We start from the raw sequence: 27,593 nt of genomic DNA, 5'->3' as shown, positions 1-27,593 counted from the left end.
CAGCTCTTTTTAATGAAAGCACTTAAGCATCTAGAAGTTAACAATATGAAGCAGTTTTAAACCAGGTTTCTTACAACACTGGACTGGACCGCCTCACTCTGTTATGCATTTGAGCTCAGTCCCAAATGATTTTTTCCTTTTATACCAGTAATCTATTGATTATCTCATAGCCGTCCATTTTAATAGTCTAGAGATGGCAAACAGGGGCATACAAGGCAAATGTATATCTAGAAAAATATTTTTTTAATATTTATTTACTGACTTTAAAGAAAAAAAATTATATACAAATCATCACTCAGGACACCACTTTCACAGGCTGGAAATTCCACAAACACACATTATTGCATTAGCTGTTGAACAGGGTAAACACAAATCCACACAATACAGCCCTATGAAAAGGAAAACAATGAAGACATACAGGAGAAAAATAAAATTAGCAAAGAAAGCTAAAAACAGACAATGTAGAATTCCAAACGAAATGGACAAACCAGAAAACATGTCACATTCACTTTACTTGCGTCACTGAAACGGTATATAAACGGTCACAAAATGACAATCTAGGCAGTGGGTGGTCTAGGCATAATGCTGTAGCCTCAAATATTGGTTGAAATGAATTATACACGATGGCGATTAAAACACAGGCGTGCAAAGGTAATTTTTTTTCAGATTGGGTTCAGTGTCCTTAAAAGACTGCAAAGACGGCTCACGTGTTTGTCCTTGGACAGACAATGATGTGCATCAATAACGCTGAGGTGTATTGCAGTCTGTCTTACAGCATACGGAACAACATACATGCAACGACACATTAAACATGAAACTCAGTCATGAAGTATCTCAAAAGCATTTCCACACAAACCCCAGAAGGGTCAAGTACAATTTGCATCTCTTATAAAGAGAAACAATTTAGAATAAGCAAATGTCGGATTGTTTTTCTAAAATAATTTTGATATCATACATATATTTCATATCTGAAAGTTCTCTATGGTTTTACTCTCAGTAGGGATTTAACATAAACCTTCACTGAAAGGAGGAATTAAACCTACAGTGAACAGATTCTTTGGACCTCCACCAGATGGAGCTCCAGCCTCACATCTTTGCATTTTTACATGGAGGGGATGGGGACGAAAACAAAAACACTACTAATGCATGAAACTCAAATATGAATAGTTTTACAACACTGAAGAGAAAGAAAAAAAAAAATCAGGCAAAGCAAAACAAGTTTTAAACATGAGATGAAATGTAAATTGAAGTTAAAACAGAGGAAACGGACAAAAACTCTGTTCATGAGTAACATTAAATATATATGTCCTATTGTTCATAACAATATCAGAAGAGAAATAAATAAATACTGAATTTTTGTTACCTTGCGGCAACACAGGCTTTGGTTAGGCTCTTTTTAAGGTGCTGAAAGTCCCTATGCAAAAATGACAAGCGCTGACCTTACCTTCTTCAAAGCTTGTCTCTGATTATCTGGGGAACGTTCCTGAAACTCTGAATATATTCACTCTTAATCTTAGACAATGACCAGGTATACATTTTCCTCGTAGCTTATCCTGACCTACCCAAGAGAACCCAAGAAAAAAAGAGAGAAGGGAGAGAGAGAAGAAAGAAAAACCAAAACACGGCAAGAAAGACAAGAAAGACCTTGAGTCGTCTGCAGGTTCGCTCTTAAGAAAAAGCAATAATAAGAAAAATCTGCTTCAAGGTCCAAAAGCAAAAGCCGAACTCAGTGAAGTGTTTGTGTCGTCTGCTGCAGAGCAAAGCATCTCATAGTAAGAAGACGCCACAATCTGCTCAACTCATTACGAAGTACCATTGCCATAATTACAGACGGAGAGAGAGAGGGGTGGGGTGGGGGATAGAACGAGAAAGAGAGAAAAACAAACAAACAAAAACCCAAGACACACACACCCCACTATTAACTAAGTGAATGTTACCACGGCAACGACAGAGCAGATCAGCTCACACCGTTGGGTAGAGAGAACTGGAATGGACTCTGTCTATCAAGCACAGCATCCTCCAATCCCCCAACCAAAAACCCACCTGAGCTGAACTACGAAAATAATAGCAATAAATAAAACACAGAGACAAAGAAATGTAACAAACCACAGCATAACATTAATAATAAAAAAAGCAAACAAGTTTAAGTCTATATTGAAGAGGCCATTGTTGTAAAACAAAAAAAAAAAAAACTACAAAAAGTTAATAAAAAAAAACAAAACAACAAAAAACATAATAATGAAGACCTCAATCTGCATAGTAACCACAGGACCACCAGAATGAAGAGACTACCTTGCTCTTCAACTGTCTCAAGTGTAAGAGTCTCTTTCAAAATGTTCCTCCTCTTCAAGTACTGCAAAAGACACAATGTTGAATGCACCACTGCACCCCCAGTCCACTCAAAACCACACTTTTTGAGTGAGACACATGCCACTGGTGTGACTGTGTGTAGTCTTCGAGTCGTAATCCACTACTCCAGGCTGCTGTCCCTAGTCTCTTTAGTCTTGAGGGAGTTTGGAGCCCCTTGCAGCAAAACCACGCTTTACTCCACTGGAGCACTGCTGGCTTTGACCCCCGCCCGGCTAATCTGGAGCCAGGGGAGCTTGGCACAGTTCTTGAACAGCTGCTCGATAGCAATGTGCCGCACGTGGAGCTGAGACGCCAGAGAGTCCTTCTCCTGCACGGCTACGGAAAGCTCTTCAAAGACCTCTGGCAAAGAGACAACAACAGTGGAGATACAGGGAGGTGAGTACTCAAAATAGGACACACAGAGAGATGTGCAAGTTAAAAAAAAAAAAGAAGCTGTAAACTGTACTGGTGACCTGGTGGAAGGTTTAGGAAAATCAGCTGTAAAACAGAAGAACACGATAATAGGTGGTAGTAACTTCAGGTTCCTGCAGAGGAGTCACTCCTTTTGTCCAATCAATAACATCTGGTTGGTGACCTTTTCTCAGCACATCAAGCGAGACACTCACTGCACTGTACCTTCTCTTCTCTATCTTGGAATTCCCTCTCAAACCCCACAGGTATTCACAGCCCGATCATCCTTGTGCAATGCCATCTGCAGGAGCTTGAAGTTACGACCACCTTAAACATGCAAAGCAACTCATTTTGCCCGGTGAGCTTATGAAAAAAAAATACTGAAAGATTATTAGGACCTTCGTAATGCTCATTAACATTGTAATTAGTACTGAACATGTTGGACGATCTGTGATCAATACAACTAGAAATGGCACCGATCCGATACCAGAGCTTCCTGCAGTGCCACAATGCTGTAAAGTGCGATGACCATAAGGTTAAGGGAGAGTTATGCGCACAACTAAGCCTTAGAGAAAAATGGTGCACTCCAACATGTGCAACTCTTTGCTAAACCAGCACGGGTTGCCTTCTTCTCAAAGCTCTGCAACAAGAAGACAGTATAGCGCCAAACCTAGCAAGCTGAAGTTGGCTTCTTGTATGATTATTCTGTTCCACCTTAAAACTGGTACACTACTGTACCATTTAAGGTGGAATAAAATAAAATAATAAGAAAGGCCAGTTTTCGCTTCTTTTACTGACCACTGCTTTTCCACTTATGTTAGCGCAATAGTAACAGTCAGCCAAATCTATTTCGTCCCATTTAAATGACAGTTAGCATACTATGCTGTAAACCAGTCGCAGAAAGCAGTCAGAGCATCCTGTTCTCATTCTGGCTGTGATGTCAGCAAAGTTGAGCACCAGAAACAGAGAGCAAAGCTGACAGTCAAGTAAAGCATCGTCCTTCCCTGCTAACTTCATGCGTAATTACTCTCAGACTGGTAGCTATTAACCTTAAGCTGTTCGTAAAGGCTGAGAAACTGCATTAGTTTGCAGCTAGCTTGTTAGTTTCAGGGCCAATACAGCACCCACAGAGGCCGTTCTCAGTTCACCTCACTCACCAACAGGGAGGTGTTTCCGTCTGCAGAACTGCTGCTAACTGGATTTTCTCTCTTTTAATAGACCACATAAAAATCCCAGGAGATCAGCAGTTACATAAATACTCATACAACCAACATGGCACCAACAAACAGGTCATGCTCAGGATCGCTGAGATCACATTTCTTCCCCCTACAATTCTGTTGGTTGATGTGAATATTATCTGAAGCTGCTGGCCTGTAGCTGCATTATTTATGGATTGCACTGCTGGCACTTGATAGGCTGATTAGCTGAGTTCTTTGTTGCGGTTTATTTAGTCTGCTGCTGACCAAATGGCACAGTGTTATACTGCCTCCACTGTTTATGTCGGTATTGCATCTTGTGGATGCCTCTCAGTAATTCCTAAGGCCGTGAACAAACCACAGGGCTCCTTAAAAAGGTTGTTGGTTGTGTTTAAACTCAGGGGTTTTGTCTGTCCTATTAATGTGTTCTATTACCTTAAAACAACATTATGAAACATTACTACCTTAAAATAAGAGCTTCAGCATCACATTAATGCACCATTGAGAATAGTATCTCTTATCATTCCCACCTTGGACAGGACAACGTTCATGAGAACTACACAACACCTTGTAACCAGAGTTATATCTGTGCAAAACCCTGTAATATTACTTCCACTTTCAGTGACTGTTCTGCATCTCTCAGCCTGTCCAGAAATGCATGTGTAAAGCAGGTCTTTTAGAGGTGTCAAAGTAGAAATGACACGTTCCGACTGTAGGGGGAGCCCAGAAGAACAACATACCAATCAACCTGCCACCAAGAAAGACAAGCTATGACTATGGTAGCAAAGTTAGGCAGGGGAGGGGAGCTTAAATACTTTGCTCTTGTAAACAAACTTGGTCTTTGTAATTTCTAATGTTTGTTATCGGTTTCTAATATTCAGATCTCACACAAACATTCGCCCGAACCAACCCTAAATTCACCCAAAACAACCGCACTCCTCACTGCACCGCAGTTTTTAACCAAAAAACCAGGCCGTTCATAAAATACTCTAGTTTCAGTGTTGGCACCGTGCTAAATACAACTACTTACTTTGAATCTGCAGCAGCAGTTGTGAATTCAGCTGATGGAGCTCTTCCTTGCTCATTTTTAGTACTGCACAAAAAAAGAAAGATAAAAAATACATGTTAGCACCGTAAACAAATCATTTTCCAGCTTTGCCAATTCTTCACTCACATTCTTTTCAGAATGCGTTTTAAGTCTCAGCAAATTCAATCTGACATATATAAGTAAGCTTAAATCAATGCCTGATGCCACCTAGAAGAGTACGGTCATTTAAAATCAGGGGGAATTATTTATTCTGTAGCAATGGCTCCCATGTACTAATTACTGCCTTTTATCATCTGTTACATGTGTACTGCATCTTCAATGTTCTGAGGTATGTCGAGCACATATAGAGCAAAACTGGATATGGATACCTCACTACTTTAATTTAATGATGTTCTTTATGTCGGGGGGTGAGCGGGGTGGGAGTTCTTCATTCATTTTTGTTCAGAGGGGTATTTATGTTATATGTAGGGAGACCTGCACATGTTTTTTTTTAACCAAATAGGGTTGCAAAGGAGTGGAACATTTTTTTGATAAATTTTCACTAAATTACTTTGGGAATTTATGGGAATTAATAGGAAATATTGGAGAATTTAAAGGAACCAAATCATACATTTCTATCAAATGTACTGCTTTTTTGTCAACTGCAGACATGCATAACAATACAAATAAAAAGTACCTTGAGCAACCCTAGTCCCAAATGTTATTTAAAAAACAAAACAAGGTCTAAACAAATTTGTTTTCCAGCATAAAAGCAATAAGGCAACCTGACTCAGATTTAGGCCTTGAGACGGATTCTTTTCACCATTCCTGCATTTCAAAGGTGCACAAGACCTTGATGATGAGACTGACTATCTCTTTTATATCAGCACAGCTTTTCTTTAGAGATGAAAGGAACGAGGAGGAGGAGGAGAAGGGCACAGAAAAGAGGTAAAGCATGGACGGAGAGACAGATAGGAACTGAAGAAAAGACAGATACAGATAGAAATGTGGCTAGAGGGAATGCATGGCCTTCACATCATCACTGACGTTCTGCTTTACTGATGAAGATACAAAATTACTGATAAGGGGCACGGATTGATAGTCACAACAACTTTGTCTCCCTTCATTAGAACACTCTCTGTTTCCCCATCTTGGTCAGCAGCCGAGGTATTTTGTCGTAATTGTTTTAGATACCAGAAAAAGAAAGAAGTACTTTTCTGGCGGCTGGGCCAAATAAATACTGCATTTTATCTTATCGACTAAACTGATCTGATCTAATCAAAATACTTATGCCATTTTCTCCTTTTGGCACCAGCAATCAAAGTGGTGTGTGAGCATAGAACTAATTTTTATAAAGGTGCAGTCAAATAGTCCCAAACACTGGCTGTAGTATCTTGTAGTCTGTCCACAGAGAATTATGGTGTTCTTCCTTTTTTATTTATTTTTTATTATTGTTGTATCATTTTTTTATTTTATCTAACAATTCCAAAAAATTCATAGATTTACATTTAAGTGTAAGCCATAAAGTTAACACCACCTCCATGTTTCTACACTCATTATGCCACATATCAGCTCCATTTACCATCCAGGAGCACTCTGTATGTCTATAATTACAGACTGTAGTCCATCTGTTTCTCTGCATACATTACTGTTCGCCTCCTTTCACCCTGTTCTTCAATGGTCAGGACCCCACAGGAACACCACAGAGCAGGTATTATTTGGGTGGTGAGTCATTCTCACTCTCTCTGCAGTGACACTGGCATGGTGGTGGTGGTGGTGGTGTTAGTAGTGTGCGTTATGCTAGGCACTCACTGTCCACACTAAGAGGCAATCCTACCTAGTGGGTCCACCTTGTAGATGTAAAGTCAGAGACAGGAGCTCATCTGTTGCTGCACAGTTTGTGTTGGTCATCCTCTAGCCCTTCATTAGTGGTCACAGGACGCTGTTGGCTGGATATTTGTGGGTGGTAGACTGTTCTCAGTCCAGCAGAGACAGAGGAGTTTAACAACTTCAGCAGATCTGTGGTGTCTGATCCACAGATAGTCCACTTTAGTGTGTGTTGTACCAGCACAACACACACTAAAGCACCACCACCATGTCAGGGTCACTGCAGTACTGAGAATGACCCACCATCCAAATACTACCTGCTCTGTGGTGGGCTCCTGACTGTAAATATAAAACGCTTCTACACGTTAAGTGGAGCTGCTAAAACAAACAACGCGTGTAGAAATAAGGAAGTGGTGTTAATGTTATGGTGCATTATTAGTGTTAGATTCACTTTGGCTAATATTTATTTATTAGGAAAACATCTTGATGGTAAAGAACTGTGATGGTATGTTTCTGCCACTATGTGCAAATGTGCGTGAGTGTGCTCATCTCCCAGCAGTACTCACGCTCCTCTCGGCTGTGCCCAGTGTGCCGTCTCGACCTTGCTGCCTCCCTCTGCTCTCCTCCCTGCTGCTGCAGTGTGTGCTTCTGTTCACTCCTCCACAGTCCCTGTTCAGATCCCTGCAGGAGGCCCAGCTCCTCCACCTCGCCTCCAGAAGGCATCTCCGTCCAGCGTGGGGCGTAGCGGGGCACCTGCGCATCCGACTGAGTTACCAGCTTCCTGTCGCCCTGCTGGCTGTAGCATAGGAGCTGGTGCTTAGAGCCCCATCGGCCGGACGTGTCGAGGGAGCTGGGGTCTTTGTTCTGGGCGTACTGCACGATGCGGTTGATCCTCTGGCTCAGTGCCCGCTTGACGCCCTCGTAAGTACCACGGGAGGCCTTGCTGCGGGACAGCTTCTGATTGGCGATGAGGTGGTACTTCTCAAAGCAGTCCCTGTGCCCTCGCAAAGATGTGGAGTGCAGCAGAGTGGCAGTGGATACTCCTGTGACACATAGAAGAAGAGGACACCAGTACAAGTTAATTCACATATACAGGTTATCAACAACAACAACAACAACAACAACTGCACTTTAAGCATTGGCATGTTTCTGGGCTGAATCACAACTACAGTAAATACACAGAAACTTTCTGTGTATTTGTCTGACTGGGCTGCAACATTGACAGAATTCTGGGACAGCAGAAAATCACATTTTGCCATTGACCTATTGTGTTGGAAACAGTTTGTTTTATTCATGCCTTTTATGTTTTGAGAGCGAGAGAGAGGAGAGATTTGGAGCACAACAGAGAGGCAGATTGGAGTATTCCGATGGTCAGGCAAAAGCAGCTTAGCTGTCAAAGGATTAGTCTTTCAAGCAGGGAAAAGCCTCACTGTCCATTCAGCAGCGCACACACACACACACACCTGAAAAACACAGGTCAAGCGCTATTGGCAGAAAGCAATAAATACTGCACTGTTCCAGTACAATGAACCAAGCTCTCTTGTTATGTATCGAGGAGGAGTGAGAACATTAAATTAAATATTTCTAAACTTATGTTTTATTGATTTCGTTTTCACACCATTTCCGAACACACTAGACTGCACCCAGGACTGATTCTGGGCTTGTTTGAGGGAAGGGCCCCATTACTGGTGGTTTTCTTTCAGACAGAAGAATCCCAAATGAACCGTTGCTCAACTGCGCAATTTTAAAAAGGCACTTGCGTATTTGCAAAACAGACCCTCTAGGTTCAACCGTCATTTTTTTATTGAATTCAAACACTCAAACTGCAAAGAACAGCGCTTTTCTGCAGTCATGGCGTTTCACCATGCAGGAACACCTGCAAATGAGGAGCCGTTTTTGTAGGAGAAGTATTTAGCCATGCAAGCGATAAGTTAAAGCAGTCCTGTGAAGAAGAAGGAAAAATAAATAAATAAATAAAATAAAAAGAGCCGATCACACAACCTCAAGCACAACGCCAGGAGAGGATAGCTTCCACACCTGCAGAGGACCGGACCAGTGTCCGCTTGAAGCAAACCCCACAGCACAGATTTCAGGAGGACCAGAGACCGGTGTTCTGGACCCGCTCCTGGGCTCAAAAACAGCTTTCACTTTTGACCAAACGTACAAAACATGCAGAGCAAGTGTCTCCCAGGTCTGGAAAACATGCTATTGTGAAAATGCCCTGTTTCACAGGTTTAAAACTAATTTCCTAATAATCTTTTGTTTGTAATTCAATCCGTCTGTGGGTCTGTTTGTGAAGATCCTCCGCATGCTTGTGGGCGTTAGTGTTTGTATGTGCACAGTAGGATGTGTGGGGCGTCTGCAAGATAAAAAATGCTGGGAGGGGGGCCTTCAGAGTTGCGCGAGAGAGTCAAAAAACAGAACATCTGAGAGAATAAACAGAACATTAAAAATAAAGTCTACTCTTTAATTCATAAGGTATTTCAAACAAAAAATCTTTTTAGGAGGAAATGCTTTCCAGAGCATTAGTAGGACAGGAGCAAACCGCACTGTGGAAAAACGTTGTATTTTTGGAAAAGGAGAAGCTGGTTGACTCGTACACGCTCCTAAACTCGACGTGCTACTGAAAAGGGGAAGTTAAAGAGCGAGTGAAAAATTGAGCAACAACTCGAGATTCAGCCAAGTATGTGACTCAAGGCAGACACTTCCCTTTTATGCTGATCTAGGATCAGCTTCCCCAGTGCGAACACAAACTGTTAACAGAGATTCCACACAACTAATCTTGGATCAGATTCGTGCAAAGTCACACTCTAAGAACCTCAACATTAAAGACCGGATCAGCGGCCTAGTGTTCAGCAGCGCTTCCTGTTTTCATGTGTAGAGAAAAACCCTCCACCTGAGACAAAACTAACCTTGATCTAAAGTAGGGCAAGAGTGTGTACAAAAAAAAAAAAATAGAATAGGAAGAAAGAAGAGATGGAAATGTTTACCTGTGTCAGTTTTACTGGAGCCGGAGCATATTGTGGTGTCCCATTTTACAATACAAAGAATAACAAGACAATGGATGTGTCCTAATTGCATACTAGAGACGAATACAATAAGGTATATACTACTCTTAATAGTGAGAGGGAGTTAGAGGCAGGTTAGTACACAAAACATGCGACGACCGCATACGTCACTGCAAGTTCATCAGTCGCCATTGCAGCTCTATCCACCTTTACTTTCTCCAGAAGTCAGTAGCTATAGCTCATCCCTCTCGGTCACTGTGTTGTGGGATAACAGTGTCCATCACAAACACGCTCAAAAATGGACCAGTTCAGAGTGTGTATCGTGGATATTTCGGAATACTCAAATTTCATCTATATGACATACATGTCAAACAAACTGTGCCCTGTTCACTATCCCCTACATGCTTTTTAATTCCAGATCATAGAGCACTATCAGAGGGATCTGAAGAGTTAATGGACAGCTCATTGATGGCAGCACAAACAAACAAACAAACAAACAAACAGATCGTCGGTCTTCCTCAAAGAACCAAACGACATGCCCGATTATAGGTATTGCACATACGTTCAGTGTGCATTGCCTGTACACTACATATTATGGTGCATTGTAGGATTGTTCCAGTGCACTGAAAATTCAGCACCATGTTTTTGGACACCATTATAAAATGGCTGCACACGACAAGTAGTGCAATACACAGTGAATAGGGCACGGTTTCGGACACAGCTCCAATATCTAAGAAAAAAAGACTATGGGTTTACAGCTACACACCTACAGCTCTTGTCGCTGCCAGATTTGCACATTTCATGCACAAACCTTCACGCATTTGTGCATTAAAATAACGTTTTACGACGCTACCCGATTGCTCATGCATGTGAACAGTGAGTGGAAATTCTCATTACAGCACTGGAAATGATATAAAAGGTAAAATAAATTAAGAGGGAATTAATACGCATCCAGAAGATACAACACATACTATAACACTGGCTTTAAGATCAAAACATTTTAATAATTTTACTATTGTTTTACGCATAAAAGTCCCCATACCACATATTGTGAAGCTACGCCTGCCGCCTTAAAGTGACACACATGCCCAGTCCAAACTGGGTAGCATCGGAAAACGTAACTTGTATGCACACGTGTGTGAAAGATTGGAATGCACAGTCCAAATCGGGAAGCGACAAGGCTAACGGTGCTAGAATTTGAAGCACTGTGAGCTATGCAAGACACCACAGTTTCTCTTGTTTACTCTCAAGGTTTTCAGGTAAAGAGGGCGTCTGTTAAGCCAGAAGGCTTTTATGTGGCTATAGACGGTAAGAGAAACATCACAAAAAGAAAAAAAAAAAAAAAAATCCCTCTTAAGTAGCAAGTACTTGATTCACTTCTTTCCTATAAGCCGTTTCCTCCCTTTCAAATCGATGTCGGGCTCGACAACGAAAACAGGAAAGAACATTTATAGATAGGACAAAAGCATTCTTTTCAAATCCAATGGACTTAAAAACACACACAGCAAATGTTTCGTTATGGGTAAATCCAAATAACACTGCCCTAATTTTTTGGGGGGGATTTTTAGCCAAGTTACACTACAAAATTAAGACTAGACTAGTCTAAGGATAAGAAAATGAGAAGAGCCCAGGTGCAAAGACTGACTCCTCATCATTTTTTTTTTTAACATGCATAAACCTGCATCTAATGCTTGAGTCAGCCAAATGCCGGGAAACCACCCTTCATTTTCTGAGCAAGTACATACATGCAGACCTGAAACGATCTGCACTGAAGAACACAAATCATCAGTCTGTAAGAAAGTGAGAGAATGATGCATGTGTGTGACAGTACCATGTTTAAAAAAAGAAAAGAAAAAAAGTGTGTGTGTGTGTTCTGCATAATGGCCATACTCAATAACATTACAGGTGCCTGACTACAATCAGAAAGAACATTCAGTCTGAGCTTTGAGGCATTTCATTTATGAAATAAATGACCGTGCCTCTACTTGTTAGCCCTTTTCACACTTAAAGCCTGAACCATCAGTGGAATACTTTTACTGGTAATGTCTGAGCTGTGTGTCCTTCACATACGCAGCCCCTAAATCGCGTGATGTACATGTTCCCACATGAATGTCTTGATAAACACAGCCATGTCCTCTGCATGAACAGCCAGCCAACAGCTGTCATTTCTGAAACATGTACAGACTGTACAACCACAACCTTTCCCTTTTGCTAAAAGTGAAAACGACTGAAAACAAAAGCCTTACAGAATCCTTCGCTTTGCCGAGGCATGGCGCTTCACTTTACCACAGAAGCAGACAGGAAATTTATACTGCTGCTCAAAAACCACGTACTAAACGTACTCCTATGGTGTTTTCACTCACAAAACTAAAGCCAAACACTGCTGTATGCTGTAATGCTATATTGTCACAGACAGGTTCCAATTTGCAGGCTGGAATCTAGACGCTGCTGTATTTCCTGATTGTGCAACAACCTCTTTTCACGGAACAAAACCTCCTGGTAATTTCCTGGGAATGGTACTAGGTCTTGTGCAGGTAGACTGCTGCGTCAAACCCTACCGGAACTCCAACCCACATTCACGGTAAACCCTTCTCAGGTAATTGCGGTTCACTACCTTGGTGAACAACTCTATGAGTTCCATTTACCTTATAGGTTCACAATACAGGGGCACACTTTTAGACTGCAGTTACTGTGCACCACCCCTATACACTGGTCATCACTGTTCATTTTCTGAGCACAGCACCACTGCTGGCCAGGTGTACATTTGAACGGTGAATCACTCTCAACTTTGTGGAATGACAAAGACAATTTTATGCAAAAGATAAGCTACAGTCTTTAACAAGAAGAACCGACAAGATTTCCCCATCGGTGGTCAGAGAGCATACAACACAAACATGACACACAGAAGGAAACGTTACACGTCTGATATGGCACTGATCCGATACCCGGTATCAAGCAGATATCAGATATTTTATCTGCACTAGATATCGAAAGAAAAAGAAGAGTGAATCCAATCTCTCAGAGTGTCCAGACTGAGCAACAGCACAGAACTGCCCAGTGCAGCATCAGCCTCAGAAAGCAGAAGCTGGCTTCTTATATAAACATTCTGTTGGCGTAAGAAGCTGACGAATAAAAAGCTAGCTTTAGTCATCTTTACTGACGGCCACTTTTCCCCACTCACAACTATTATTTGCATTTTATTCTTTAATCCATTCATAGAAAGAAATCTGAGCAACTTGTTTCCAGGTTGGCTGTAACAGCAGTGAAGTTCAGCATCAGACAGGGATGCACTAGAAGTTGAAAGCTGCTAAAACGCTGCGTTCCTGCTGAATTCATATACAATTACAGTCCCAATACACCCTCAACAAAAAGTCTTGGCAAACAAAGTTGCTCTTAGTAATTCCTTAATGTTTATTTGTAAAAATTGTTAGTTGTACTTTTTAATGAATATTTATTATCGAATTTGTTTGATAATGTAAGAACAGGTCATGTGAGAAGTATGAAACCTAGTTTCATGAAGTTTGATTTCACAGTCATATGCAGATTAACTCTTCAAGCACTGCTACACAGTTCAGGAATGACTGGACGAGGCAGTGAGCGAGGGAACTGGAGCTGCAGGACTCAGTATGGTAGTGCCTGAGAGTGCTGAGTAAGAACAGTACAGTGCCTGCAGGAGGTGACCAAGGTGCTGAAGATGAACACACACACACACACACACACACACACACACACACACACACACACACACACACACACACACACAAGTTTACTAGCAGGGTAAACACCACAGGACAGACTGCGTTCCAATGAACTGGTGGTAAAATCACATGCGTTTAAATGATAAAGCCTCATACCTGAGGTGAGCGAGAGGTCTTAGGAGGGTTTTAGACAGTTTCCCGGCACTTAGAGTAGACTGGTTCATCCTTGCTCTGTCTTTCAGTCGACTAAACTTGCAAGTACTATGGGGTTGTCTCCCCCGCTCCCCCCCATTATGCACTGTAACATATTAAGTGTAGCTGAAACACGTCTGAAGAATGCACTGTCTTGTGTGGTTAAAGAAGCCCACATGCACACAGCATGCACCAAGTCCTCACAGGACCTTTATAAACCACCACTCAAGCCTCAGACCTTGACACTGGCTGACTGATGCAACACCACCACAGAGTGCTCATAGTCAGGCAAACCATTTCAGTGCAAGCAGCAGACAACACACTCTGCATTTCTGACAATGCAAGGCAAAATTCCAGGACAAGCCTCATGACAAGAACGCTGTTTACCATCAATGACTCCACTGACAAGTACGAGGGCTGAGAAGTAAATGAATCGTACGTGATTGGCACTACAATGAAACCATTGCATAGGATGGATGACGCAGGGAAGGGTGATCTAGCTTTATAATATTATATACTTTAATTTCACAATACATTTGTTTTTTGGGACTATTTGGACCATTAGTATTATTGTATTTAATTATTCTAATCTTAAACAGGGCTAATTTTGTTCTCTTTGCAATGAAAACATGCAGCTTGGTCAGTGTTCTTGAGTACTGACAAGATCCACTACACAAAAGTAGTGTGGTGTAATTTCTCACAATGACGATAAGACATCATTACGCTGCCCACCTCTAGGATGTTGTTTGGGGACATGGTGTTCTTGAGATAATTCGGTTGAGTGAACGTTTTTAAAAGGAGGCCAGGCCAGAAAGAGAGAGATGGACAGGAGGGGATGGCGTAATCCTCGTCTTTAATTAGAAAAGTGTTCGAGATTAAGCTTGGAGAACGAGGGGGGGTGAAAGGTCACCGTCATGGAAACAGTAATCTTGTCATATGCAATTTAGCATACGCTGCCTGTCTTTTTATTGCTGCCCTCGGAAGCTCTGATCAGTCTTTACTTTAGTACATTACTAATCTTTCCATTTGTCCCAAAGTAGCTTCAGAGACTGTCCACACCAACGATTTGCTCTGGTACTGAAAAAGTAGGACACTTCAGCTGCTCAGAAACGATCCAGCCTTATGAGTTTCCTTAAACATAGTCTTGATGTTTTCATGCCTTTTTGACACTCGGAAATGGAGATTCATTTGTAATTCTGTTGAGGGAATATTAGGGATGCATTTATATATATATTTGTTTTATTATTTTTTTATTTCTTCCTCAGAAAGAAGCTTAACCATGTGCACTTCACGGCTGGTGAATCTGTCTGTGTTTGTCAGCTCTGCTTCAGAGTGTCCAAAATTCGAGGTAAGGACACTGGATCCTTGACATAGTTCTGTGAAACTGGATGAGGCCCTCTGCAAGTGCAAGTCTGTCTCTGTGTGTGTGTGTGTGTGTGTGTGTGTGTGTGTGTGCATGTAAAACGGGGACAGAGGTCATCATCCATGCCCAAAAACAGCAGCACCCTGCTAAAAGTAGAGTGCAGTCAACAGCTGCACAGATAAACAAGAAGAGTATAGACTGGAGCAGCCTCGCGCTCACGTGACTGACTGCGTGCAAACACTGCAGTGTGTAGTCTAGGATGAACGCCTCTGGAATATCTAAATCTCTCATCTGTATGGAGTTTATGCGGCACGGGTATAAATAATGCTGCTAAAAGTAGGGATTAGGATCTAAACCACTGTTTGTGGTCAGTTCAGTGATCTGTGCCCAGGTTCCTGCTTGTAAAGGCGGTCGGCAATCAGACTTCTCATCATGTATTCTGATTACAGAATCAAGACAGAGGTGTTCATATGCACACTAGTTTACGATCCAATAAAAAAAACGACAAGTAACCAGATCCAAAATTAGACGCATGGAGAGGGCACTTGGTGTAAACGTTACTATGGCAACAAGCATCGCTGGAGTCCTGTCAGAATGAGGCGAGCAGCAGTGTGTTGACCAAGTTGTCAGTTGTCACTCAGTGTTTTTAATTACTTTAAAACAAAGGCGTTAGACTCAGGAAAGCATCCTTCAAACATTAAAGAAGGGGCGAAAGTCCCGATCCTGATCCACTGAATTGGACTGGGACATTCCTGTGAACAAGTGGCATAGTGCAAACCTCAAACAGCGTAGTTTGAAAATCTGGAATAACCAAAACAGGGCTGGAAAACCAGCAATTTACACCGTTTACACTGTTATTGTAATAGTCTCGACATTTTTTTTTTTTACGCCCCCAAAAAACATGGGGTAAACATGCCCTACGTATTAAGCTCACCAAAATCTGCAGAGATATTTTAAAAGCACAAGGCATTAACTTCAGCAGGTCATTTTAAAATGAAATATTTGCAAAAACATTTCAATGAAATGAGGCCAATTATGTACCCCAGAATTAAGTGAGTTTATGTGTAGCATCTTTAGTGATTTTAAATCACACGCAATGCAAATATGGCGTTGTTGACACTCCTAACACTGGAGAACCGCGCATCACTCTGCTATTATGCAAATACAAATACATGGCTATTATTGTTGTACTTATTAGATTATTTACAGGCTTGTCCACCTTGCTCGACTGGATAGAAATCACATTCGGAATGGCCTCAATCTGACTACTCCATTATGGATTAAGAGCATTTTGCTGTAACAGCAGCAGATATGACGCTTCGGTACTGTCTGACAAGTGTCTGTGCCTTCGCTTACAATACAGCAGTCACTGTAAAAGGCTAAAACGGAGGTCAGTGATCTTGTAAAGTACATCATTCTGTGTTTAATGGGCACAAAATAGTAGACGACAATGCTGATTTGCTAATAGGCAGCAGAGAAAAGTGAGCACAGGCGTAGCAGTCAACAACTCTTTGAATAACAGTCTAAAACTAATTTTGCAGGGTTTCAGCCTCGGACTGACCGCAAGCCAATTAATGAATCCGACACGCCACATCACGGAAAACCACAGAACATGGTTTTCCGTGAAATGTTTTCCCTCTTTTGAAGAGAGCGTCACTTCAAAAGCTGCAATTAAAGCCGAAAATGACAGTTTAGTCTGGCCCAGGCAAAGCCATTACCGAAATAAAATGATCTTTCTGACAACGGTCACACACATCTCTGCAGGGCTGAGAAGGCACACTCAGCAAATGCAAGCATTTCCATTAATGTGCACCATCCTGCGTGAATTCCTGTGGCTTCTGCTCAGAGATAATCAGAGAGCTTTACACACGCAGGGTGAAGAGTTCATGCCACAATGGTGCAGCGCTTCACAGCACAATGACTACAAACAGCAATCACACACACAAACACATACATATACGTGCACAAACACAGGTCCAGCACCGTTTGATTGCTGGGGGGTCTCAGGAATGTTCCATTATGCAGAATTTCTCTCTGGCCGAGTCTTATGCTCTACTGCGCAAGTACACATTCCACTGCTGTTATGTAAGAGGATGAGAGACTGCTGCTGTGATGTCTCGATCACATTCACTAATCTAGGGTAGAGATTAGAGACATGGGACGGGGGTGGGTATCGGTACCGACAGATTTCCAGCCAAAACACACAATCGGCTGATATGCAGCCAACCATATCATATTCGCAAGTTAAGGATTACATCAGATCTGCGTCAGCTCTACGGAGCTCGAGCACAGCTGCAGTAGTCCATTAGAACCAGTGTTGTATTTCGCTCTGTTTGCTGGATTAACTAATCTGAGGTTATTCCAGATTTTTTTTTATTGTGTCTTCACTCACTGCTCAACCCAGTACAGGGAGTATCAGAGAACAGCAGAGCTAACAAACATCACTAACCACGCAAAACAGCAAACCATGCTGACCACATTTAACCATAAGCCAAAAGTACAGCAGTGACAGTCGGACAGCTATGGGAATCACATCCAAAGTGATTTTTTAGTGGGAGTTTTAGCTCTAGATAGGCAGCCCTTTTGGGTTGGGTTATTCACTCTGAGCTCACTCACAGTGCAGTTCGGTATGAAGGGGCTCTCTCTGCTGATGCTTGACTCTTAAGAGCCAATGTAGGAACATTACAGAAGCCATGCGCGATGATGCACTGCCAAGTATGCTTGGAAAGGTTAAAGTGGCACCCAGCCGTTGATCAGCACTGGTGATCTGGTGAAAGATAATCTGTATCTGGCTCAAATACACTGACTAGCTGATCTCTACTAGAGATCACTTATTGGTTTATCAATAGTTACAAATAATGGCCATAGAATCCAATTTTTATGCTCTTTTGTCAAGATGAAATGAATGTTTGTCTTTTTGCATCAATAAACGAACAACTTCTAAGTACACACAGTACATGCAAGGCCGAGTGAGCAGGGTCACATAGCTCAGCACATTGTACAAAGTGCAGCTATGCCACACAAAGGTGTCAGAGCCTTCACACTCAGAGGAGTGCCTATAAAGCTCAAGTTCATTTCACACCTCACCCGTACAGACTTAACAGAATAACAGCCAAAACACTGTCACCTAATTTGGGCACTTCGATAACAGTTAACGAACGATTATAAAATTAAATAAATAAATAAATAAAAATAAATCAACCTAACCTTTCTAAGTCGATTCTGATGACAGTTTCTAATAACCTTTTTATTAATTGCCTAGTCCTTGATAGGACCTCCCTTTGTTCTCAAAACAGTCTAAATGCATTCCACAAGATGCTGAAAAAACCCACTCCTTTGACATTCTGGTCCATGTTGACATGAGTGTACCACAATTCATGCAGATTTTTCAAGACCACCTTTATGCTGAGTCTCTTGTTCTGCCACATCCTAAAAATATCTTACTGCATTCAGATCTGTCGACTGGAAAGGTCTCTGGAGAATATTAATGGCCTCCTGGTCAGGTTATTAAAACAAGTTTGAGAAAACCTTTACTTTGTGACACAGTCCATTATCATGCTGGAAGCATTAGAAAATGCAGTAGAGTCTGAACATGAAAGGATGAACATGGTCAGCAACAATAGTCAAATAGGCTGTGGCATTTAATCAATGCCTGACTGGTATTAACAAGCCCAAAGTGTGCCAAGTCTACCAATCATTCTTTTTACTGTGGACACCAAATTCTGACCCTAACATCTATGCCTGAACAGAAATCAAGGTTCATCCAATCAGATTTAGTTTTTCCAGTCTTCAGCGATCCAGTTTTGATGAGCCTGTGCCCACTGCCCTCAGCTTTCTTTTCTCTTGGCTGAGTGAGTGTAAGCGATTGGTGTAGAATTTCAAAAGGTGTCAAATTTTATTCTACCGCTATACAAACGAGTAACGCGGCTAACACTGAATTTAATGACAGATCATTTACATTCTGTCCCTTTAAACGGCCACGCAATGCAACAGGGAACATAACACTTGAATAAGAAGCTTTCAAACTCGTGCCCAAGTAACAGTAGTTTCCATCAGCTTCTGACACTTCAGTTGTGACTTGTGCCAGCAGTGTGTGTGTGTGTGTGCCTTCATCAAAAACAACGAGCTCAAATTTTTGGTTTGGTGCTGTAGCCTTTAGTCATGCAGATGACCATGAGTGACTTATCTTACGTCCACAAGTTGACGTTGCACGAGATGGCCTGTTAATGCCCGCAGGGTGTAGGACAGGATTCATCGATTCAGAAAGTTGGTACAGTGCAGTCAATGTCTCATTCGATGTATAAAAAATTGGATCGCAAAGCAAATGTTCATGATTGGCAAAAAGGAGTGATCGCATTTGGGAGTGCCAAAGGCCATAGTGGTAAGAAGGTAGCAGAATCTGCAGGGGCCATTCAAGTCTAGGGCAAAAATAAAATAAAATAAATAAATAAATAAATAAAAACCCTGTCTACAGCAAATTTTTGCCAGAATTGTGGACAAAAAAACGAACTGATGAACAGGGAAGACTGGCTGGGTTTTACATCTTACGTCCATATTTATAGAGGATTGTGACCAACAGTTGCGCTGGCCTGAACAATAATAAGCAATGCTAGTCGTGGGGACTAGCATAATAAGACCTCACTGCTCTCTGCGCTGTGATGGGATACGGAACATCACAGCTAGGAAAGGAAAGGCATAAAGAACGGAACTGAGAAGCACAACAGCCCCCAACTGTAAAAATAGCCCCTATTATTTCAGCTACGGACATACATGGATAAACACACACACACACACACACACACACACACACACACACACACACACACACACACACACACACACACACACACACACACACACACACACTGAAGCAGAGGTTCTGGAAACCACCGACCTTGTGTTTATGCTTCAGAACACAGCGCTCACTCATAAGAAAAATAATGAGCCTGGGGAGGGCACTGCTGAAAGCGAGGAAATGAAACTGTAAGGGGAAGAACGTCAAAGAAACAAATCCTCCTAAGAGCACAGCTGTGTGTTTATCTAGGGCAGTGGAGTGAGCAGGTGTGTGTGTAGGTGTGCGTTCTGTGGATGAACAGGTTTGAACATGCGGCACACTGTACCCCTGCCGTTCCCCCAAAAACTGAAAACCAAGCTGGCGGAAGGTGGCACTGAAGGTAGAGGTAATAGAAGTATTAAAAATGTACTGGTAGAGCTGTACTGGTAGAGCTGTGCTGAAGCAGACCAAACTGAATGAAGACTAGCTCGGTTGAGGGAAAGCTGTGCCTTCAAGCTGGACCATGTTGCTGTGAATGGTACAGTCAGTGTGATGTAATGTTGATCATACGCATGAGGCGATTGGTTCTCATGTTGAGAACCGTGACCATTTGCTCGCGCTCACAGCACAATGCTTGTGGTCTGAAAGACTGGTGTTCGCTCACTGAGACACCTTCTAGGTCAGACCGCAACATCTTTCATTTGCTTGCTTCACTGAATACTTCCCTTCCCTTCTCTCTCAGTTCGTCTTTGTCATTCTCCATTAATCCACTCCCTCATTCTCGGTCTCGCTTTCTTCTCTCTTTTCTAGTTAAATAAGCAGTGGGTGCAGCACATGGCGGGCATGAATATTCACGCTTTCTAATTTGCCCGTCCTGCGTGACGCTGCTCACCATCCTGAGTGCCTCGCACAAATCAAACACGCTCACAGCCCCCATTGTTCTTCGTCAAGTTTGGCGCAGAGACTTCATTAAAGAGGTCTATTAGTAATGGCTGAGTAATCAATAGATGAAAGGCAGGGGTTTACTTTGTTTTCATTTGTTGTGCGTAATTTACAGCCCCACAGACGTGAGAAAAGAAAAATCTTAGTCCGTTTACAGCAGTCACTGTGGCAGCCTCCCCCCTCCAAAAAAAAAAAAAAGCCATTAACAAAGCCTCAAGGGTCCAGGAGATGGGAAGGGAGGGGGGAGCAGAGTTGATAAAAATAACATCCAATCAGTAAGACCGCATTTATGTACATAGATGCTGTACAACAGTTTATCACATGACAGAAAATCAGGACAATCAAGTCAAGTCTTTCTCTATTATAGCTGCTGAGACACACGTTCCCCTGACTGTGTGTAGTCTTATGTAATAGTGTGACCGATTAGGCAGAGAGAGAGAGAGACATCCATAGAGGCTTCTTCATGCTCAGTAGAAGGAAAACAGACAGGCTCACAAACTGTAACCAACCCCACAAGGCATGCTTTGACAATAACAGTCTGACCCAGATATTCTGCATTATTGATCAAATGCTAGGAAACCCTAATAGGGAGGGTGATTATGCAGAGTGGAGGTTTATGTAAATTGCTATGAAGCAACAACAAGGGAAGCTAGTTCATGGAACACGACCAGAAATGAAACATACAGGAAACACTGGTTTGCATAAATGCCCATCTCCAATATACCACAGCAGTCTTAACTACCCAGCTATCAAATCAGGGTATTTCTTCTACATGCATTTCAGTGGTTCCCATGAAGATTATAGATTGTTTCCGCCCAATTTCAATCATCTTACTTTAATCCTGGATACATAGAGCATTTCATGATAGATCATGACAAGTTGAAACATTGGCATCTGAAAAAGAAAAAAAATAAAAATAATCATCCCTCCCCCCAAATATCATGCTGCCCTAGGGCCCAGTGCAGTATTTTTTTTTAGGGCCCCAAATGCCTGGTAGTACCCATGTCAGTACACATTTTTGCCCTCTCCCTACTACAGCACACCTGACCTGGTGAGTGAGGGGCCTGAAGTCATTCTGAAATCCAAACTCTACCTTACTTTGGAATTTAACTGAGAATATGTAAGACTAACAATGAAGTAGCAGTAAGAGCGAAGGAACAATGGCAATAACTGTAGGAAGTAATTAAAAATAACTAAACAAAATGAATAAAATAATAAAACACAGATAAACTCAGAATTTAGATGATCAAACTCCTCAGCCAAAAACACAGAAATTAGCTGCAAACTGAGCAAAGCATTTGAAAATGTTTAGCATTTAAAAATAAGAGACAGACATTAGTGGTCTCTCTTGCTGGAGCTATTCTACATGAGGCATTTACCCTTTCATTGGACCATCTGCAAACATGCGAGAATGTCAGCTAAATCTATCTGCATCGTTTTGGTTCTAGTTAATAACAGTTACAGTAGTTAGCCAACATTAGTCACACTTCCTCAGACATCATATCATCGTCATATCTAATTACAGTACATCCTTGGGAGCGCACTTAACTTAAGGCCTTGGAGTCTTGCAGTAGCACAGTGTAAAATAACATTACCATAAATATGAGCAATTCAGTCACAATTTACAGTCTGTCATTTCATTCAATTGTTGGCTCAAGAGTTTTCTCTGCCTTATCAAGACAAAAGTGTGCTAGATAAGGGGGTTCATAAATTAAAGCGATAAACTAAACCCTAAGGTTTCCATGTTGTAGCTGTCAAATGAAACGTAAGAAACAAAAATGTGTGTTATTCTTCATCCCTTCCTTGGTTGAGCATCGAAATCTCCCAATTCCTCTGTACCAAGATAAGGCCTTCTTTAGTTATTTGCAGTGGCATAAGAAGAAAAATTGACCTAGTCAGCAGCCAGACCATAACTACAGTCAATCCCTCTTACTACCGCAGAATAAACAGAGTAAGGTCCATAATTCCCCTATTTCAAACCACCTTAAAACCGCTGGATAGAGGAGTAAAGATTGAAAAAAAAAAAAAAAAAAAAAAAAATCAAATGATCAAAAAAGATGACCATATTAGGTCACATTTCAAGCAGCTCTGTAGAAAAGAACTAAACCCTCTACGCCAAACCTGTAAAGATAACATTTTTGAAACATGGGCTGAGTTTTCACAGTAACTTTAACATTGAGCAACTTCTCTTTGCGGTTTTGTGCGAGTTCAGGACTGCACGTCATATCATGAGAGCACAGAAAACAGCGGCTCAGAAAATGACCAATAATCATCTGCCATCATTATCATGTTCTTTAGCATCATACTATGCATTTCTTTTAATGAGATACGCTTTCATTTGTTGGTTCACATCTGTCCTACAGTCATGCGTCATAGCTGTGGACAATTAAAAATGCAAAAACCCAAATGTAAACAACAGTTTGCGGATTCTATCTGCCTTTTCCATCGAGTCAATTTATTACATAAGCACATGGGACTACTTTACCAAAGAGCTCCGTAACGTAATTGTGCCAGCCCCAGCACTGAAAGTTGGGGGACCATTCAGAAGCTCTGAATGCAAAGACAGAACAGAACACTACTCAAGTTGTTGTCTTTAGCTGAAGCAACTCATTGATCCTTCTTCCCACCCAGATCCTTAAGACATTGCTCGCAATACATGAACAATCTAACAAATGAAGCACCTAAAAGTTTCTAAAAGTCTTCAGCAATCAGTACGTACTCAGGTCATCAGCAATCAGTGCCGTAACCAATCACAATAAAACAACTGATTTCCCGATTGTGATCAACCACTCTCTGCCCCAATTCAAACTGTTTAACTGTTGGGGTGAAGATTTTGCTTGTTTTTAGGCTGAAACAGGTCTGTCAGAATGAGCAAGTTAACATTAATAAGCTCAAACTGAATACAAATTGTAGCTGCTAATTGGGGAAACATCTGCTTTACAAATTACAATCTGGAAGGTGCCCTAAAATGCATTTATTCAGTATTTGTAATTGCTCTGTGATGTCTATATTGAAGGTACGTGATTTTGGTCGAGGTGTAAAATGTGGCTTTATACACTCCTATACTCAAACCTAGATATCAACAATTTGATTTTCTATTTAGAGCGGGCTCATATACAATTTGATTAGCTCTGCTTTGACTGGCTGGTTAATGTCACACAGGTTCACAGGAGCCACACATCATAGCACAGATTCCCATTGTCTTTAGCACTGTAACAAGAACAAGATTTTCCTTAAACATTCCTGCCAACTGAGTCCTACTGGACAGTTCTGCTAGCTCAAGCTCAAGCTAGCTGAACAAGTGGCAAAGCTGAGCCGCTTTGGTTAGCTTTCAGTCTAGCACAGGTACATGCTCGCTTTGCCAGCTTTTGCTTTCTAGGGCACCGTTTTTATGGTCCCTATTTCAGACACTGGCACAGGCAAAGCCTTGGTCAGAAGGCCTGGTTCATGTACCCAAGGTGGCATATTTTTTCATATCCAGCAGAGCCTGGCAGCGATATGCATGCTTACCAGTGTTACTGATAGACATCTTGGGAAAATGACGGTCTCAGAAAAGCGAGTAGAAAAGCAACAAATGCACCGTATTTGAGAAGGCAATGCTCCTAACTTTCAATGGAAGTCAACATAAATCATACGTTTATTTCAAGTTATTTGTAGCATTTCTATTGGTCTATTCATCCAGAACTATTTACACAGCGTACAGAGCAGCTACAGGGTTCAGAAAACAAACCCAAAAAAAATGTATCCCCAAAAACAGAGATATACATTTTTAATTGGACAGCAGAGATATAGTCTTCCCAACAACGGCATCTTTGATTAACAAAGCCCATGGACTGCCTGTATGAAAACATGCTGAACCAGGTCTAAAAGTGAAGCAAAAAACATTCATTTAACAAATCCGTACAATCAATTTCTTATCCGAGCAGCACACACAGTGCCACAAGAGTGCTCGTGCTGGAGAGAAAAATGGGGGGGGCAAGTCCCAAATCCAGTGTCGAACGCAGCTGTTATTCTAATAGGCCAATCATTCATTAAATGCAAAAGTGGCACTCGAGAGAGCTGCGTTGCTTTTTGAGTGGCATGTCATGCTGGGGAAAAGCAGGCTTTGTGATTAATGAAAAGGGGATAGAAAAAGCAAGGGGCTTTTGCACCATCAATCCAGGTGCAATTATCTGAGCTGAGGTGTACAGCGGCTACATCAAAAAGAACCGTTCTCCCTCTTTCAAGTCTTAACTGTGTCATTTTAATAGCAAGCTGAATAACTTACCCTCTATGCTCAGCTCAAAGCAGACGTGGCAGAAAGACAGCGTTCCCGTGTCTGTCTCCAGCTTACAGATGCTGCAGATGTTGTCATCATTCAGGTCTATGTTAACAAAGTGCTCCTCTTCATCCATTGCACCTTAATGAAAGACAACAGTCCTTTTCAGGTTGGTCTTGTGTGTTTACATGGTCTTTGAAATCCCTGATCACCTTGATCATACTAATTATTCATTAAAAAAAAAATCAAAAAAATCACATAGTCACACCCACTAACAAGACAATACAAACCAGAGCGTTTCCTCTACAGAACATGACATTATCATCATCTCCCCTTCATTTACCACTGAGGTTATCATCATGATGTACAGGGAAAAAAACCCACAACAGGACATGCTGTTTACTTCAGGTTTAACAAAAGTCCCTTTCATAAAGGACGCAGGGATCCTTGCGATAGCGGTCATGGCCACTCTTGTTTTCACAGAAAAATTACTCAGACTAAAAAAAAAAAACAGTCATAAAGTCATGAGAGTCGGGGTGATGCCTGATTAGCTCTGAGTTTAAACATAAAAACAACCAAGCAAACTCTGTTTTAGGCCGAGGCTTTCAATCTCATATGTTGTGAAAGTACACCAGCAGCCTATGTAAAAGCAATGTCCCCAGCTCTGTCTAGAAACTACTGAAGGCCCATTTAACCCCCTTTGTTGGGCAATGTTAATATAACTAGCTACTGTACCTGTATCTGTGTCTTCAAAATGTGGCACACACCACACCAAAGTCTCAAACCCAAAATAAATAACCAAGAATGACTAACTACAACCAAAACAACATTACCATGCTTGTATTATATTATTAAATGTGAATACATGTAGCACCAGCTACCAGCTAGCTAGAAACAGGGGCTGCGTTCAACTTAACTGCATAGGCTGACCAGCTATAGCTAATAAGCAATGGGCTTTAAATAGTCACGACTCGAAGCAAGTCTAAGAAACTCTAAAGAAGTTCGTTTAATCGCTTTCCTGAGTTATCAGACAGAGATGAACAGCCTTACATCATTTTCACCACCAGACATGGATCTCCACGAACGTTAAAGGAGGATTTCGTGGGTCTGGCTTGTCTCCACGTTAAGTATGCTAGCTAGAAATCCTCCGTATCATCAGCCCTGGCTAACCTTACAACTCGCAGCTGAAGGACAATGCTAGCAACAACTCGAGTTCGCTAGCTGACATCAACCAGCCGTTTAAAGACTGTAGCTACCTGTAAAACGTGAGTGAGGAACACCAGTCACTGGCCACAACACAAGCCAAGTATTTAACTCGACTACTAACGATACACTCCATTTTAACTGATATTACCGCGGTTATCGGGCTCGTCTGCTCGCTAGCAAGCGCCTTTTCGCCCTCGCGGAGAGTTGTGCTTCGTGACCGTTAGATAGCGAGATATCTAGCTTAGCGTCAAAAAGTCGTTTCTGAATACCAGCCCCGTCCAAAATACAGCACAAGGACAGTCACGATAAACGAACAGTACCTTATTCACCGTTGTCAACGAAGTTCTGGATGCGGGCTATGAGGAATTGTGAGTGAGTGAGTGTGGGACCACGCTCTCGGTAAGCCCACGCTCTTGGATGGGCGACAGTATTGTTATTGAAGAGCAGCAGCTACAAGTCCTCTCTCAGAGCGAACCATTAGCACTGTAACACGGGGGGGGACAGCGGGGTCAGTACAAACACTACTTTTTAAATTACTGCATGCTCTTCAAATAAGTCTTTCTTTATTATTTTGTACTTAAATTTATATATACACATGAATGTATATACGTGTGTGTGTGTGTTTATCATTTTTATAATGGGCTTATTTATTTTTATTTGTTTAAGATATTGCATACGTGTATTTACATTATTTGACATTATACAATATAGATACAAATCGTAAGATTATTTCTCTAGTCATGTCAAAGTTATCTTGGATGAGAATGTCATTTTTATTCAAGTTTTATAATGCATTTCTTGTGCACGTTATAATGACATGGTACAGTCCACGCCGGTCCAGTGCTCTACAGCGTGCTGGTAATTTGTCACCTTTGCTTTTAGCAGGGTAATAGGTCCAGTATTCCTCATTCCTCGCACATATTACATAATAATCACTTTATAGACACTTACATGTATAAAATATGTAGGTGTGTGGTATTATCGTGTTTAGCTGACCAGACCTGCCTGTTCCTGTATGGGAAACTCCAGAGGGGGACTTCTCCAGGGTGCCCATTGCGTCATCGCCGTTCCTTGGACAGGCTGATTTCCCTTAAACACAAGAATCGTCCATCCATATAATAAAAATAATAATAGAAAAATATCACAATATCCACAAGTACAACATTTAGATTACTTTCACATTAGCAGTCCTTTTTATTTAAACAGCCTTTAGCCTTCAGTCCAAATGGATCAAATTACAGCATCAGCCTTTATCATGTGCCAGTTTCGTGGTATTAATGGCCCTCTTGGCCAAGTAAAACACCCTAATTTTCTGTCTCTCTCCTCTCTCTGAGGACGTTTC

General features: G+C 41.6%; 1 protein-coding gene across 1 annotated transcript; it reads right to left on the bottom strand.

Moving 5' to 3' along the window:
- Positions 1-224: 224 nt before the first annotated feature.
- c16h21orf91 (chromosome 16 C21orf91 homolog) lies at positions 225-26,689 on the bottom strand. Its single transcript, XM_072659344.1, has 5 exons — positions 26,572-26,689; positions 25,055-25,186; positions 7,377-7,853; positions 4,987-5,049; positions 225-2,709 (listed from the first exon to the last, which is right to left on the bottom strand). The coding sequence occupies exons 2-5, from the start codon at positions 25,179-25,181 to the stop codon at positions 2,543-2,545; spliced, it is 834 nt and encodes a 277-aa protein (XP_072515445.1). The 5' UTR covers positions 25,182-25,186; positions 26,572-26,689; the 3' UTR covers positions 225-2,542.
- Positions 26,690-27,593: the final 904 nt, after the last annotated feature.

Source organism: Salminus brasiliensis, chromosome 16, assembly GCF_030463535.1.
Source record: "Salminus brasiliensis chromosome 16, fSalBra1.hap2, whole genome shotgun sequence".
Lineage (NCBI taxonomy): Eukaryota > Metazoa > Chordata > Actinopteri > Characiformes > Bryconidae > Salminus > Salminus brasiliensis.
The sequence above is the reverse complement of the archived record's forward strand: the minus strand, read 5'-3'. Positions and strand labels throughout refer to the sequence as shown.

Bases quoted from the DNA above. Each gene is read 5' to 3' on its own strand.
- c16h21orf91 (XM_072659344.1), bottom strand. From the start codon at position 25,181: ATGGATGAAGAGGAGCACTTTGTTAACATAGACCTGAATGATGACAAC. The intron at 7,854-25,054 runs GTAAGTTATTCA...TATGTGTCACAG, and splicing joins CTTTGAGCTGAGCATAGAGG to GAGTATCCACTGCCACTCTG. The intron at 2,710-4,986 runs GTAAGTAGTTGT...TCTCTTTGCCAG, and splicing joins ACTGCTGCTGCAGATTCAAA to AGGTCTTTGAAGAGCTTTCC.